At 59.1% G+C, this 13812-nt stretch overlaps 1 protein-coding gene across 1 annotated transcript; it reads right to left on the reverse strand.

Moving 5' to 3' along the window:
- Positions 1–10696: 10696 nt before the first annotated feature.
- SOCS3 (suppressor of cytokine signaling 3) lies at positions 10697–13812 on the reverse strand. Its single transcript, XM_067547170.1, has 2 exons — positions 13655–13812; positions 10697–13456 (listed from the first exon to the last, which is right to left on the reverse strand). The coding sequence occupies exon 2, from the start codon at positions 13386–13388 to the stop codon at positions 12759–12761; it is 630 nt and encodes a 209-aa protein (XP_067403271.1). The 5' UTR covers positions 13389–13456; positions 13655–13812; the 3' UTR covers positions 10697–12758.

Genomic DNA, 13812 nt, shown 5'->3' on the forward strand with positions numbered 1-13812 from the left:
CCTTGGGCTCTGGGTGAGCTGCCCAAGCGGCCCCTGGCCAGGCCGGCTCGTGGAGTCCTGGCTGCGGAAGGCGCCTCTCTGCTGTCACTGCCCCGTGGGGCTCCAGCCCAGCTTGAGGGAGCAGGAGAACGGAGCAGGCCGTGGCACGCCCGCCCAGCGCTGCCATTCGGGGGCAGGTGGCAGTGGAGGAAACGCGCGTGTGCGCGCGCACACACACACACATGCACCCCATGCTCAGGCAGCTCCTCAAGGCGCCCCTGGGGGACCCCTGGCACTATCCAGGTCTCCCAGGGCTAAGGCCTGTGCCGTGGGCAGGGAAGGACTGAGCAAGGCCCGGGGTGGATCCTGCCCAGCCCAGCGCCTGGCCGGGGAGCTGCAGCAGGACTGTGCTCCTGCCTGGGCCACTCCACTGAGCTGCTCCGGGCCTGCCTCCCTCGGGTCCCAGGCACCTGGGAGTAAGGCACTGGGAAGGGCGCAGGGGGCTGGCCCTCAGTTCTGAAGGCCAGCTTAGCACTTCGCCTCAGCGGTGCCAGGCTCTGCGTGTCCGTGTGCGTGGCTGTGACGGGCTGGGCACTGTGTCGGGACCAAGGAGCTGTAGTGAGAGGCCTGGCCAGTGGGCTGGCGTCGGCTGCCTGGCCAGGCATGGGGCCACCTCTGCTGCCCTCTGTCCTGTGGGGCTCAGGACCCCTGCAAAGGGCAAATGCGCTCGGCACTTGGTAGGGAACAGTGCCTTGCCCCCAGGGTGCTCCCCCATGTCGCTCCCTCTCCTGCCGTGGCGGACGCCGGGGCTGACTCAGAACGCGCTGCTCTCCTGCTCACGGAGCTGAGCGGTTCCTGAAGGACGCAGTTCTCTTCCTACCCTGCCCACACTCCAAACTCAGCGTGGGGGCAGCTCCTTGCTCATGAGACCATCCTGACCCAGCGCCTAGGGGCTGAGCTGGGTCACTCTGCAGCTGGAGAGTCCAGCTCTGCGGGGATGTAACCCAGCCCCCAGAGCAGGGCACTGCCACCTCTCTGGCCGGGGCTGCGGGCAGCTGGCTGGCTCAGTTCCAGGCTGGACAGAGATGGGGAGTTGTTAGCGTGCAGCCCGGGCATTGCTGTAGCTTTGGTAACACTGGGGCGGGGTGTGGGGGGAAGCTTGGTTTTGTGCAGTGAATGGGAGAGCAGGGAAGTCCTGGTCCCTGTCCTGAGCCCCCCAGCCTGAACAGGGAGGATCTGCTCTCTTCCTCGGTGCGGTTTGGAACGGCTCCCTGTGGGCCCTGTTGAGTCAGGGCAGCAATTGAATTTTCCAGCGGCAGCAGCTCCCCTCATATTTCCACTGATCCCACACGTCTCTCAGAACAGCTGGCTCAGCTGCCCAGAGTCAGGAGACATGCACACCGCCCCCCCACCCCAGACATCCACCCCCCTGCAGCTGGGGCTCAGGGCACGTTTCAGTTTGCTCTGGGCTGGCCAGGCTGAAGACAAGAGGGAACCTAGAGCCCAGAGGCCTGGGAGGGGCCTGAGTGTGGATCTGAACCCTGGAAGGTGGAGAACAGGTCTCGCTGAATGTCCCTGTGACCCATCCCCTGGCTTGGGGCTGTCTGCCCCGGGGGCTTGCGGCAGTGAAGCTGGTGGCACAGAGCCCTGGCCCTGCCAGGGGATCTTTCTGCTATTTGAAACTGGATGATGCCTTTCCCTGTGCCCCCCCGGTCCCTCCCCACCGAGATAGGGCAGAAGATAGGACCGGGAAATTCCAGCTGGCACGCTCCCCTGGCTTTCTAGCCCCTTAGTGGCGGTGGAGCAGGGCCCAGGGGGCTGGATCAGGGGTGGGCATCAGTCCCCAGGTTCTCCAGCAATTCTGCCCAGGGCTGTTTGTCAGATGGGAAGCCCTGTGATGTCAGAACAACCCTACGCAAGCACCCTGGGCTGAACCAGCCTCCCTGCCCATTGCTGTCACATGGCCCAGCTGTTAGTTCCCTTTACATGCTCCTGCACGCAGGAGGGAAACAAGGAGGGTTTTCTCCCACGGGGCCCAGCATTGCCAGCCTCAACCGCTCAGACATCAGGGACCAGGCCACCAAATCACGAGCGTGTTTTTAAAAAAACAAAATGTGTGTGTGGGGGGTTCCTTGTGCTGTGGTGTCTGGGCTGCCAGGGCCACTTGCCTTGCTCGCTTTGGGGGTCTCGGGGTACACAGGCCACTGGGGCACTCGGAGAGCTGGTGCGCGTGTCAGCTTGTGGCAGGGGTGCTTACCCCAGCTTGCTGAGTTTGACTTGGCTCTTGCAGTGAGGTGTGATTCTCCTGCAGGCTGTTGGTTCTGGGCACTGGGGCTTTAAGAAATGCACAAAACCCCACGAGCTCGGTGATAAAATCCGGCACGCTGGCCACAGCGTGTTGTTAGGAGCTGGCACACAGCCCCGCTGAGCAGGTGACTGGCTGTATGCAGTGGTAGTAAAGTGGGGCTGGCCGCATGACCCCCCCACCACAGGGGCGCCCGGGCACAGTTCTGGCAGGCCACCCAGAGAAGCCCCCTGTGGAGGGCAGTTTCTGAGGCGGCCGCTCTGTTAGCTGTGTCTGCGGGATGGCCACCCAGGGAAAGCTGGGCCTTGTTCCTAGTGGCTCCCTGCCCATGTTCTCTTCCAGCTCCTGGGCTGCAGAGACAATTCCCTCCTGAGGGACCCCGGGGAGAAGGGTCTCTCCTGGGCTGAGACGGCGGCCATGGGACAGAGCTGGGTGAGGCGCTGGAGCGTCCCACACAGGGGCCAACAGCTGCCTTTGCTGCCCAGCTGGGCGGTGAGCATGAGCGTGTGTGTGCTGAGGGGGACCCCAGCACTGAGGGGGAGAGGCTCTGATGGTGACGGTGGCTGAGGAGGGAGCCCCTGGGCAGTGGGGTGGGTGCTGAGCGTGAACTTTGTGTGTGTTATACATGCACGCGCACGCGCGTGTGTACGTACACGTGAAGTGTTTTCGGACTGGCTGGTGTGTTCTACCCAGATGCTGGGGAGGGGAGCTGAGGAGACGGGCTTTCCCGCGCCCGGCAGCCCAGCCCAGCCAGCCAGCAGGCACTCACTCAGGCAGGGCAGGAGACGCCTCCCCCCGACTCTGTGGATTCTCCTGGCCCTGGAAGCTCAGACAAGGAGGGGCCGGGGGGGTGAACCTCCCTTGTGGGCTGTCTACCTCCGACTCCCTGGGATCCCATGGCTCTGCTGGCATGGGGGAAGGGGCAGAGGCCACCCTGTTGCTTTCCAGGTGTTAGTTGCTGGGTTCTCCCCCCTCCCCGTGTATTGGCTCCTGAGCCCATCAGAAGGGAGGGCAGGGACTGGAGGCAGACACAGCTCGGCTCCCAAGCAAGCCCAGGGTTGGACAGTTCCTGGCTTTTTCATCGTATGACACAATCGTTAATGAAAGTAATCTTTAATTCCTGGAGGCTCCAGGACAATCCTGGAGGGTTGGCAGCCCCAAGCAACCTTGTCTGGCTCTGTAAACTGCCCCACAAGTGTGAAACTGCCCGTCCCTCAGCTTCCACCTGAATACAGGGGCTTGCTGTCAGGGGCGGGTGCAGAAATTTAACTTTGATCCCTTTTGGGGGGTAGGTTCTGTGCCCCCCGCCCTGAGAGGAGCTTGCTCTCCCCCCTCTGCCACTGTGGCCCCGGGGCTGGAGGAGTTCTGTGCCTCAACGATTATTGGGGCGGGGGGAGGAGGGGGGAAGGAGGGAGGCTGTGCCCCTGCTTGTCCCCCCTTGTGCATGCCCCTGCTTGCTGTAAAACTCTGGCACTCCTCTCTCTGTGCGTGTCGGGGGTGCCTGTGGGGCGTGGTTTGTGTATGTGTTTGTGGTGTGCATGTGGGGGGGGAATGGTTTGTGTGTTTGTGGTGTGCATGTGTGTGCGTGTGGAGGATGGTTTGTGTGTGCACGTAATTCCTGCCCAGTGATTCAGGGTTTGGGGGATTTTTCAGGACTGCTTCTGAAAGCACTGGACTTTGGCTGCTCCGAGTACTGGAGCCATCAGACTCAGAGACAGTGGGGGAGCGGCGCGGGGGGGGCTGCAGATCCCATCAGCCCTACTCACTCCTGCTGTTCTGTACACAGGAATTTGGAATGACGCAGTTGTTTTAGCAGCAGTTAATTGATCAGTCGGGTTCCTTGGGCGTGTGCGATAACAGAAAGCAGGACATTGATACCATCATGGTCAGTGTCCTTTTCTGATACAAGAAGTGATTCTGAACAACCACAATCAATGTCAAATACAATGGTTTATTTCTGCCCAATTTCACAGACATTTTCACGTATTTACGGGTTTACAGGCAGTGTTAAAATTGTATGTTTTTTTACTGACTGTCCATAAATTGACAGACGATTGGCAACCCGTTCCCCCGGGCGTGTGGAAGCACAGGATTTGTGTGCGCCATTCCAGGTGCCGGGTTTGAATGATGCAGCCCCTGGCTTGCAAGCGAGCCAGCCCAACTGACAGTGTGGAGACAGATAGACGGAGGGTGTCCAGCCACACAGGTTGTTCTGGGGATAGACAGCATCTGCTCAATGCCAGTAGCTTGTATGTAGCCATCCCAACTCCTTTGGAGCCCATTCTCCGCACCACGGCCCCAGAGCTTGAAGCAGGGGTTTGCCTCCCTGCACTATGATCCCTTCTTCCTGCTGCACACAGGCTGTGCCCGCCTGGGGATGCTTTCCCTAATGGGGGGGGCACCATTGCTGACCCCAGCTCAGCTGTGCCAATGGTGGGCTTCAAGCAGCCCCTGGCACGTTAACCACTCAGGCCATTGGGTCTCTTCTAGCCTGGGGTAGGCAACGCACTTGCTATTTCCGATGGCTGCTCAGAGCCCTGCCTGCACTAGTGCATCCGTGGGCTAAGAGAGTCTGCAGGATGGGCCCTGCCGCAGCGCCCATGTGGGCCAGCCGCCCCTCCTCAGTTACTTTGAGCTGCATGCTTCTCTCTGCGGGGACCAGCAGGCAAAGATCTCAGCCTGGCCAGCAGGCGCTGCCCTGACGTGGCCTGGCTCTCACCTCCTCTAAGTTTGGTTACAGCGTGTGGAAAGCCCAGGGAGACAAGAAAACCCTGGGGCAGCAAGCTGGTGACGCCATGTTTGTATCAGACTGGAAGGAAGGTCTGGGCTGAGGAGGCTCTGCTAGGAACTGCTCTGATGGAACAAATGAGGAATTTGCAGCTGGCTGCTTCCTTTCTTGAGGTTACGTGGGGCTCACAGGACATAGAGCAACAGAAATGAGTTACTATGGAAACATAAACAGGACTTTTTATTAGCAGCTTCCCTGTCCCAAAATGCACATCAGCCCCTCCCCCTGCCTGTGCTCACACTTCTGCTAAGTGTTCAGTTCCCTGAAAGGCTGGGCAGGGGGCGGGGTGTGGAAATCAGGTTCCAGCAACCTGTGTCCAATGTGCTGCAATAACGGGCAATTCCCACTCCTAGTGGAATCCCGAGCCCCGCCAGTGGAGCTCTGCCAGAGGCACCAGGCCACAGAGCCATGGCTCAGCCTCGGGTTAATATTCTGAGGCTGTTTAGTGCAGCAGCCTGCCATGAGGGCGACCGTGTTGGGCACTGCACAGGCAGAGGGAGTCCCAGCTCCAGAGAGCACGCGGTCTAACTAGACAAGCCTGGCCGAGACAGGCATGCAGAGGGGGAGCTGAAGCCCAGAGGAATTAAGGGTGTGTCCATACTGCTATGGCGCTGCAGTGGCACTGCTGTAGTGTGGACACTTCCCAGAATGATGGCAGGGGGTTTCCGTCACTGTAGTAAACCCACCCCCTCAGGCGGGAGTAGCCAGGTTCACTAAGACTCCTTCCACCAAGCTAGTCATGTCTACACCAGAGCTAGATCGACCTAACCATGTAACCAGGGCGTGACATTTTCCCAGCCCTGAGCGACAGAGCTGGGTTGGCCTATGTTTCGGTGTAGCCAGGCCTGGGTGACTGGCCCACGGGGCGCATGTGAGCAGGGACATGGGATAAAACACTGAATTTAACTACCATTGAGGGGACACAAAGAACAAGCGGCCAGTTCTTCTGGTGGAAAGAGGCACTTTTGCTGTGTTCTGTTGAAGAGCTGCTGCTTTCCTCCCCAGAGGTGGCTACATTTAGTGGCAAGAGAATTCTTACATTTTATGGCCAAGATTTTCAAACATGACCAGGGATTTTGGGTGCCAGGTTAAGAGACCTGATTTTTCAGAAAGTGCTGAGCGTTCACTTTCTCAAAAATTACTGGCCCCCCAATCCCCGGTCACTGTAAATCTTGGCCTATGTTTGTTCCTTCTCTCCCATGGGTGCTGGGAGATGCAGGTGTCGGTGAAGCATTCGGAGACCTGTGGGCGAGAGGTACTGGAGAAGCCCAAAGCATATTTATGAAAGGGCTTTGCCCCTACCCCACCCCTCGGGCCCTATGCGGAGTGCAGAACAGTCTGGATGAAACTCATTCCTGACATAACTCCACTGAAGCCTGTACTGTCCCGCCAGCGACGAATGTGGATCTGTGTCTTCTTAAAAGGCCGGGAGAAAAGTCTGGGCTGGAGCCCCCCGCCCAGCTGGGCATCCTGCATCGTTTACAGCTGGGGGAAGTGGGCTTGACATGCCGCCTATCAGAGCACAGGTGGGAGTGGCTGACAGGCACCTGGCACAGCTGGCAGTGAGGTCAGGCCTTTAACTTAATTTCTCCCCAGGAGAGACTTGTCTCGAGGCCTTGGGGCTCTGATGTCCAGAGAGGCAGGTGATATGCTGTGGCTTGGGGAGCCTTGGAGTGCCTTTAGCAGTGCATGAGTTTGTTGCAATTTGCTGGAATCTGAGCTCCCATCATGCCCTCCCCGTTGTGGGAGTAGCGCACCCCACTCATGCTCTGAGCTTTCCAGAGCTCTCAGCCAGGTGCAAGGAGGCAGCTCCTTCCCCTCCGTGCAGCCAGGGAGGCCGTGCAGCTGATAATCCAGGTATGCTTTCTGTGAACTGTGGGGAAAGAACTGGCCATTTAGCAGGGTGCTATCTACAGGAACACAGGCGGGCAGGGCTCTGCAGCCCCCATCCCAGGGGAGGAGTTATTGTCTGCTGAGGGCAGAGACTTTTCATCTCCTTGGTTAGTGCTGCACAATGAGGTGACTCTAGAGCACTTTGCCTTCTTCTGCAGTGGCTGGCACTGGCTGCTCTGGCAGCCGAGGCACCGGCCTTGGTGGCCTGCTGGGGTGTTCTAGCCTGACAATCCCTGGCTTTCTGACTGTGTCCCTTAGTGCCTCTGTCGCCTGCGTGCGATGGGCTGGAGCGGGAGAGTCAGTGGGGAGTGGACTGGGGCTCCGGAGATTCCCTGCAGCCTGGGCCCAGTGCGCATTTCACCATGGCTCTCCCAACAAGGCCTTGCTGGGTGTCGGGTGACTCACTTCACCTCCCCAGTGTCACTTTCACCAGCTCTCCTGTGCCTGCCCCCAGGAGGGCGGGGGGTGAATCGGGTAGTGCTAGTGAAGTGCTAATCCTTGCTCCCGGCCTCCATTGCAGAGGTTCAGACACTCTCCTGCCCCCTTCGCTATGTGGTTTCCTTGCTTGGCACCTGCTGGGATAGTGGCTATAGTGGGTCAGGCTGATAGCCAGCTGGCCTAGTGGTCAGGCAGTGGCTCCACCATTCTTTCTGGGCTGTTCATGCTAGAGGGGACCTGGCTGGGTTATATGCAGCTGGCCTCATTCCGTCCTGAGTCTTTTCCACGCCCCTTAGGGTCCTGGCATGGTGGAGATATGGACAGATGAGGTGGGGGATCCCTGCCCTCCCACTTCATTGGGTCCTGACATAGGGCCCTAGCGGGGAGTTACAATATGTGGATCACTCATTGGTCCACTCATGTTATGCTCCCTCCAGATCGCTTCCCAGCAGGCTGTGGCATCTTAGGAGGATTTGTTTAGCCCATCAGTGGGATAACATCCCCTTCTTCAGTCTCTTGTGGGTTTCCACCTCCCAGAGTGGTGGGGAGGGGGCTTCTCCCATCAACACAGCAGCCGCCTCTTGGCGAGGTGGAGTACCTATGCCAGCAGGAGAAGCTCTCCCATTGGCGTAGGTAGCGTCTTCGCAAAGAGCTATCGCTGTGGTGCTGGGAGTGTAGGAAAGACCTTAGGAACGCTGCAGCCACGCTTTGCTCTGCTCCAGACATCCGCCTCCGTTCCTGGTGCAATCTGGGGCACTGCCCCCAAATTCCCCTGTCCTGGCCTACCAGGTCCTTTCAAATGATTTCTCTGCCTGGAGCTGCTTCAGGGGGGGTTCCCTAGCCCAGTCTGTTCTGTGCCTAGCCCTGCTTTAGTGGGGGGGGGGTCTGTAAAGCCATCAGAGGGGACTAGTCACCATGGGCGGTCGAGCAGGTCTACCTAGTCTGGGAAATCACTGCGCTGGTGAGCTCACTCCTCCTCAGCCCAGGAGGGAGGCAGAGGGGAGCTGACTGGCCATGACACGCAGAAATAGCTCCTGACGTAATGCAGGGCCAAGTCCATTTGGCATTTCTCGGGGAGAGGAGAGGCTTGTGAAATCTTTGTCAGGGGTTTGCCCACTGGTCATACGCGTCATGGCTGCTGTGGGGCTGGGGAGGTTCCAAGAAGCGAGTAGCATTCACAGAGCTTCCCGGACTCTCCGAGTCAGCGGCTTATTGCAGCACCGCACAGGGTCCTGAGGCAAACGGGAAGAGGAAGAGGAAGCATCGGGGTCTCTTCTGGGAGGCCAAGAAATCCCAGGCAGTTACAGCAGAAGGATGAGGGGCTGGGGGCCAAAGAGTCTCAGGGGTCATTTAGACAGGACCTGGCATTTAAACACACAGTGCCTTCCTCGAACACTAACCAGCCTGAGAAGCCATCCTCCCTCTGCACCTGCGGGACTCGGGGCTCTCGCGTCTCAGGGTCTCCACTGGGGAAGTGCCTGGGAGCCCCTTTACTTGTTCCTTGGGGATTCTGGCACTTCCCCCAGCTCCTGACCTGTTGTGCACTCTGCCCAGTGCAGCCCAAGAGAGGGGGAGTTGAGTGGCGCTAGGTGCAGTGAGGTGGGGTAACTGCCGGGCTCTCTGGGGGTGTGGCAGCTCTCACCAACTGCCGGGAGCTGCCTGGTCACCTGCAGCTTGTTCTCTGGGAGCGGCAGCTCAACGTGGGCAACTAATGGCTCCGTGCTTGTCAGGGTGCTGCCGAGGGAGCCTGCTGGCAGGGCCGAGCACGGCTGAGGCCCCAGGAGCTGAGAAACTCGGCCGGGTCACACTTTTCCCTGGGCAGCAAAACTCCCCTATTCCAAGGCCAAGGAGCCCCTGGAGTCTCCCCAGAACTATCCAAGTGCTGCAGGCTCTGTCCCAGTAAGATACTGGCCTCCCACCAGCTCCCCTCAGGGCCTCTGGACCAGCCCTTCCCATGCAGATCCTCCCACGGGCTACCCTGTACAAGCACCCCCTGAGTGCCTCCTCTACACACCCCACCCCCACCCCCGGCAGCACGGAAGGGGAGGGAGGTGGCCATGGTGCCTAATTTCCTGGCACTGGCTGAGAATAAACAGTGATATTCCAGTCCTGTTGCCTGGGAGACCCAGCTCCGGGGAGGGGAGTGGGTGTGGTGTTGGGGATCAGATGGTGCTGACGTCTGGGATGAGCCTCAGCAGGGCCTGGCAGGATGCCACCCCCGCTGCTCTGCCTGGACATTCTTCGCATAGCTCCGGCTGGGTTCCTGGCCAGGCTGGGAAGTCGCTCTTCCTGGCAGGGCTGGAACAATGCTACCGAAATAGCGAGGCAGCAAGCACGGCCGTGCGCAGCTGGGCCCCAGGCACCTCTCATGGTCCCTGCACTTTGGCTCCGTTCCAAAAAATAAACCTTCTCTCACCAAGTGCTGGCGCATGGGCGGCGGGGGGGGGGGGGCCCTCACCAGCGTGCCCCACCGCCACCGGCAGCTGTGTGAGCTCCCTAGCAGCCATGCCCGCCCACCCCTACTCCACCTCCCTGGCCAAAGCCCTCTGCAAACCTGCAGCTCTCACTTGAGTGTAACTGACCCATGTGGCTATGAAATAGCCTTGAGTTAGTGCTGCACTGGGTGGAGAGGGTGACAGGTGGGGAGGCTGAGGGCCTAGCTGGCCCCAGGGTTCAGGGAGGCTGGTGCCCCCCAAGTGTTTCTGTCCGGAGGCAGACTGTAGGAAGCCGCTTTCTGCAAACAGCAGGAGCACTGAAGCATAGCCAGCACATTTCCCGTGGACACTTTCTGCTGCCCTTGAGCAACTCCCACAGGCAAACCTGGGCAACCCTGTGACTGGCCCCCCTGGGTGCTGCTTCCTCAGCACCGGCTGCTGGGGGGAATACTCAGAGGGTTAATTCCTCCACAGCTTATACAGCCTCTGGACTTGCTCTACTCCAGCTTGCAGGTTTATTCCTGGGCCTAGAGCTCATGCCCATGAAGTGAGGCCTCAGAATAAGTCTTGGGGAGCAGTTAATACTTGTCTGGAGAGCAATTCCCTTGGAGCTGGTTTCATTACCGACTCCCACCCGGATCGCCACCACTTCTCCCTCGTTGTTTGCAGGGGTGTTGTAGCTGTCAGGCCCTGGATATTAAACAATGGCGGGTCAGGTCAGATCTTCTGTTGGGGTGAGACAAGCTTCAAACTTACACAGAGCTGTTCTCTGGCTCTCCATCATTTATGCTCTGAAACCAGCACCTTGTGCCTTGGTCACTGTCTAGCCAGGTGCTGCTCAGTGCTTCACACATTCCAAGCGCTTCACACAGTCACTTCCCCACCCCCTGGCAGTTGGGAAGATATTATTATGGCACCATCCCCAGCACACACTGCTCTGCCTGCCTAGGGAAGAGTTGTCCTGTGCTCCAGGATGTGCAGTCCCAGTTCCTGCCTTTTACAGCTAGTGCGTGAGCCCTGCTGGGGTACTTGCTTTTTGTTATAAATGAAACTCTACTGTCCCAAGGACCTGAGTTATGAATCATCGACACTGGGAACTCCCTGCATCTTTTACACAGCACGGCCATCAGCTCCCACCCCACACTGCCCCACCGCTCCCATTGAGGGTTGTGTCACTGCCAGCCTGGCCTCCCACTAGTATTGGCAATAGAAGTCACCTTCCCCTAAAGCATCAGCAAGGTTCTGGTTGTTGCAACCACAGGAGCCTGTTTGCAAACCAGTGTCTAACTGCTCAGAGGTACTTTACAGCACCTCACCATGCTTGTGCAGGCTGGCCTGTCCAGGGCCACAGCCTGCAGAAATTGCTCCCTGCAGCTCCTAAAGGACGTAAGGAATGATCAATAATTGTTAGAGATTGGCATTAAAAAACGGGCTGACACCTGATACTTTGGTGACCCTCCCCCTATTATTCAAATGATGGCAGTGGCTGCATGAGCCCAGCTGTGTTTCACTGCAGTCTGGCAGGTGGAGGTGGGTGGCAAGACAAAACTAGAGGTGGGGTTTTCATTAAAAAATAGTGCTCTTTATTATAAATTACAGAAACGCTTCCTTCTGAATATAAATATAAATATGTGCAAAGTTTCTTCTGAGTTTGGTTTTAGTTGAGTTTTCAAGCATGTTGAGCTCAACCTTCAAGGCTGGAGGTGAAGGCAGAATCTTTATAAAAGACAGTGATTCAGGCAGAACTGTAAACAGTGCTTTCTTTAAAAACCCAACCGCCCTTCCAGACCTCCGCACGGACAGCGGTTACAGAATGACCAGTTCCAGGGAATTCCGTTGTTGCTACATTCCTGTAGGTATCCGTGCCAGTACGGAGCAGTGCAGCTGGGGACCAGGCAAACCCACAGCCCCAGATCCAACCAGAGACTGGAGAGAATCCCAACTTCTGGAATCCTCTGAAGTTTAGAGTCCAGGGGCAGGAGCTCGAGGTCAGGACCTGGGAGAGGGTAGCACTTTGGAATAATGGTCTAATAATTCATCCCATTGGTGCTTGTTGCAGCAACATGCTCACATGGAACTCTTTGGTGCTGATATGCCCAGCAGGATGGGCTCCTTTTCCTGCTGGGACTCACTAGTCAGAGCCTGGATCATTATTGTAAGTATTACCATGAAATGTGCAGTAACCCAGTCCATGGGACGAGGATGGATTGTAAGGCTTAGTCCCCTGGATAGTGGTAGTGAGGGGAAAAGGCAGCATCCTCCAAGTCTGGGGCTTGGTGTGAAAGGCGCTTCCACCCACAAGGAGGTGGTGAGAGGTAAAGTTTAGTACAGGGGGAAAAAAAATCACTTTCCCCTTAAAACGGAGGAGAAGTTATCAGGCACTAGCTGGATTCCAGTGCTTTTATTTTACTGTCTTCAGAACGGCTTTGTTACCAGCACAGCTCCAGGTTTGGTCATACCATTGTGGCCAGAAAGTGGGGAGGGGATCAGAGCCACAGCTGAGCCACAGCCATTTGCAAGGTACACATGGTGCATGTGTTGCTTGCAAACTGCTCAGCCAGGCTCCTGAGCAGCTGCCCTCACCTCTGGTGTAAGTGCCCCAGACACAGACCCGGTTCTCACTGGGTGGCAGGTGTGTCGAGGAGCGTCACTAGGATATTAATCCTTAGTCCAGTAATGGCAGCCTCTTGCCATTACCAAGGGGGGGCTCCAAGCTGTCCTGGGGTAGCCCCCATCACTGCAAGATGTCTCTGTGCTGGGCAGGGCCTCTCGCTCAGCCCGGAGTTCACAGCCATGCCCCCACTCCCTTTCCAGCGGGGAAGGGGGGTCTGGTTTGTCCTGCAGGTTCACGCTCGCCGGATCACTGCCCCCTCCCCTGCTTTTGTGCTTGTGCCATGTGTTGACGCCTCCCCTGGACTCCTCAGAGGGGGGCATCGTACTGGTCCAGGAACTCCTTGATGGGGCCCGGCAGCTGAGTCATCTTCTCGTAAGAGTCCAGGTGCCCATTGACCGTCTTGCGGCAGAGGTGCTGCAGGCTGGAGACGCTGGAGGAGAGCGGGCGGCTCAGCACCAGTGGGATTTTCTCGCCGCCGGAGTAGATGAAGTAGGCCCGCTTGGGGCGGGGGCTGCCCCCGGGCGGGGCGGGGGCCGGGCAGGGGGCCGGGGGCATGTAGTGATGCACCAGCTTGAGGACGCAGTCGAAGCGGGGCACGGGCTGGCTGCTGCACGGGTCGCTCTGCAGCGAGAAGCTGCCGCCCTCGCACTGGATGCGCAGGTTCTTGGTGCCCGACTCGGTCTTGACGCTGAGGGTGAAGAAGTGGCGCTGGTCCGAGCTGTCCCTGATGAGGAAGGTGCCGGCCGGCTCGGCGCTGAGCAGCACGTTGGCCTGGCCGCCCGTCACCGCGCTCCAGTAGAAGCCGCTCTCCTGCAGCTTGCGCACGGCGCTCACCACCAGCTGGTACTCGCTCTGCGAGCTGAAGGTCTTCAGGCGCAGGCTGGTGTCCAGCGGGCGGCTCATCCCGGCGGCGGGGAACTTGCTGTGGGTGACCATGGCGCGGGGAGCCAGCGTGGCGGGCGCGGCGGGGCTGCTGCCGGCTGCAGCGGCTGCTACACCATCACCTGGAGCGAGGCAGGGCAGAGAGTCAGAGTCAGAGTCAGAACCGGCGCCGCGGGCCCCGCCTGCCGCCCCGCCCCGCCCCGCTCCGCTCCCCCCCGCCGGGCGACCCTCCCCCCGGCGGGCCGGGACCCCCCGCAGCGCTGCCAGGGCCTGCGCTCGGGATCGGTGCCCGGGCAGCCCGGGGCGCTGGGGGCAATTACCTGGAGAAGGGCGAAGGGGCGGCGGCTGCCGGGCTCTCGCCGCCGGGCAGGGCAGGGGCTGCGGTGGGCTCCCGGGCTGGGCTGGGCTGCGCGCCCCGGCTGCGATCCGCGCCTTCCTTGCGAAGCTGCCGGGGCCGCTCGGCCAGGCTCTTTATAGC

The sequence above is a fragment of the Emydura macquarii genome, unplaced genomic scaffold, assembly GCF_026122565.2.
Source record: "Emydura macquarii macquarii isolate MOO-44397 ecotype Brisbane River unplaced genomic scaffold, CSIRO-AGI_Emac_v2 contig_1230, whole genome shotgun sequence".
Lineage (NCBI taxonomy): Eukaryota > Metazoa > Chordata > Testudines > Chelidae > Emydura > Emydura macquarii.

What these genes read in the sequence shown, in the direction of transcription:
- SOCS3 (XM_067547170.1), bottom strand. Translation starts at nt 13,388, where the DNA reads ATGGTCACCCACAGCAAGTTCCCCGCCGCCGGGATGAGCCGCCCGCTG.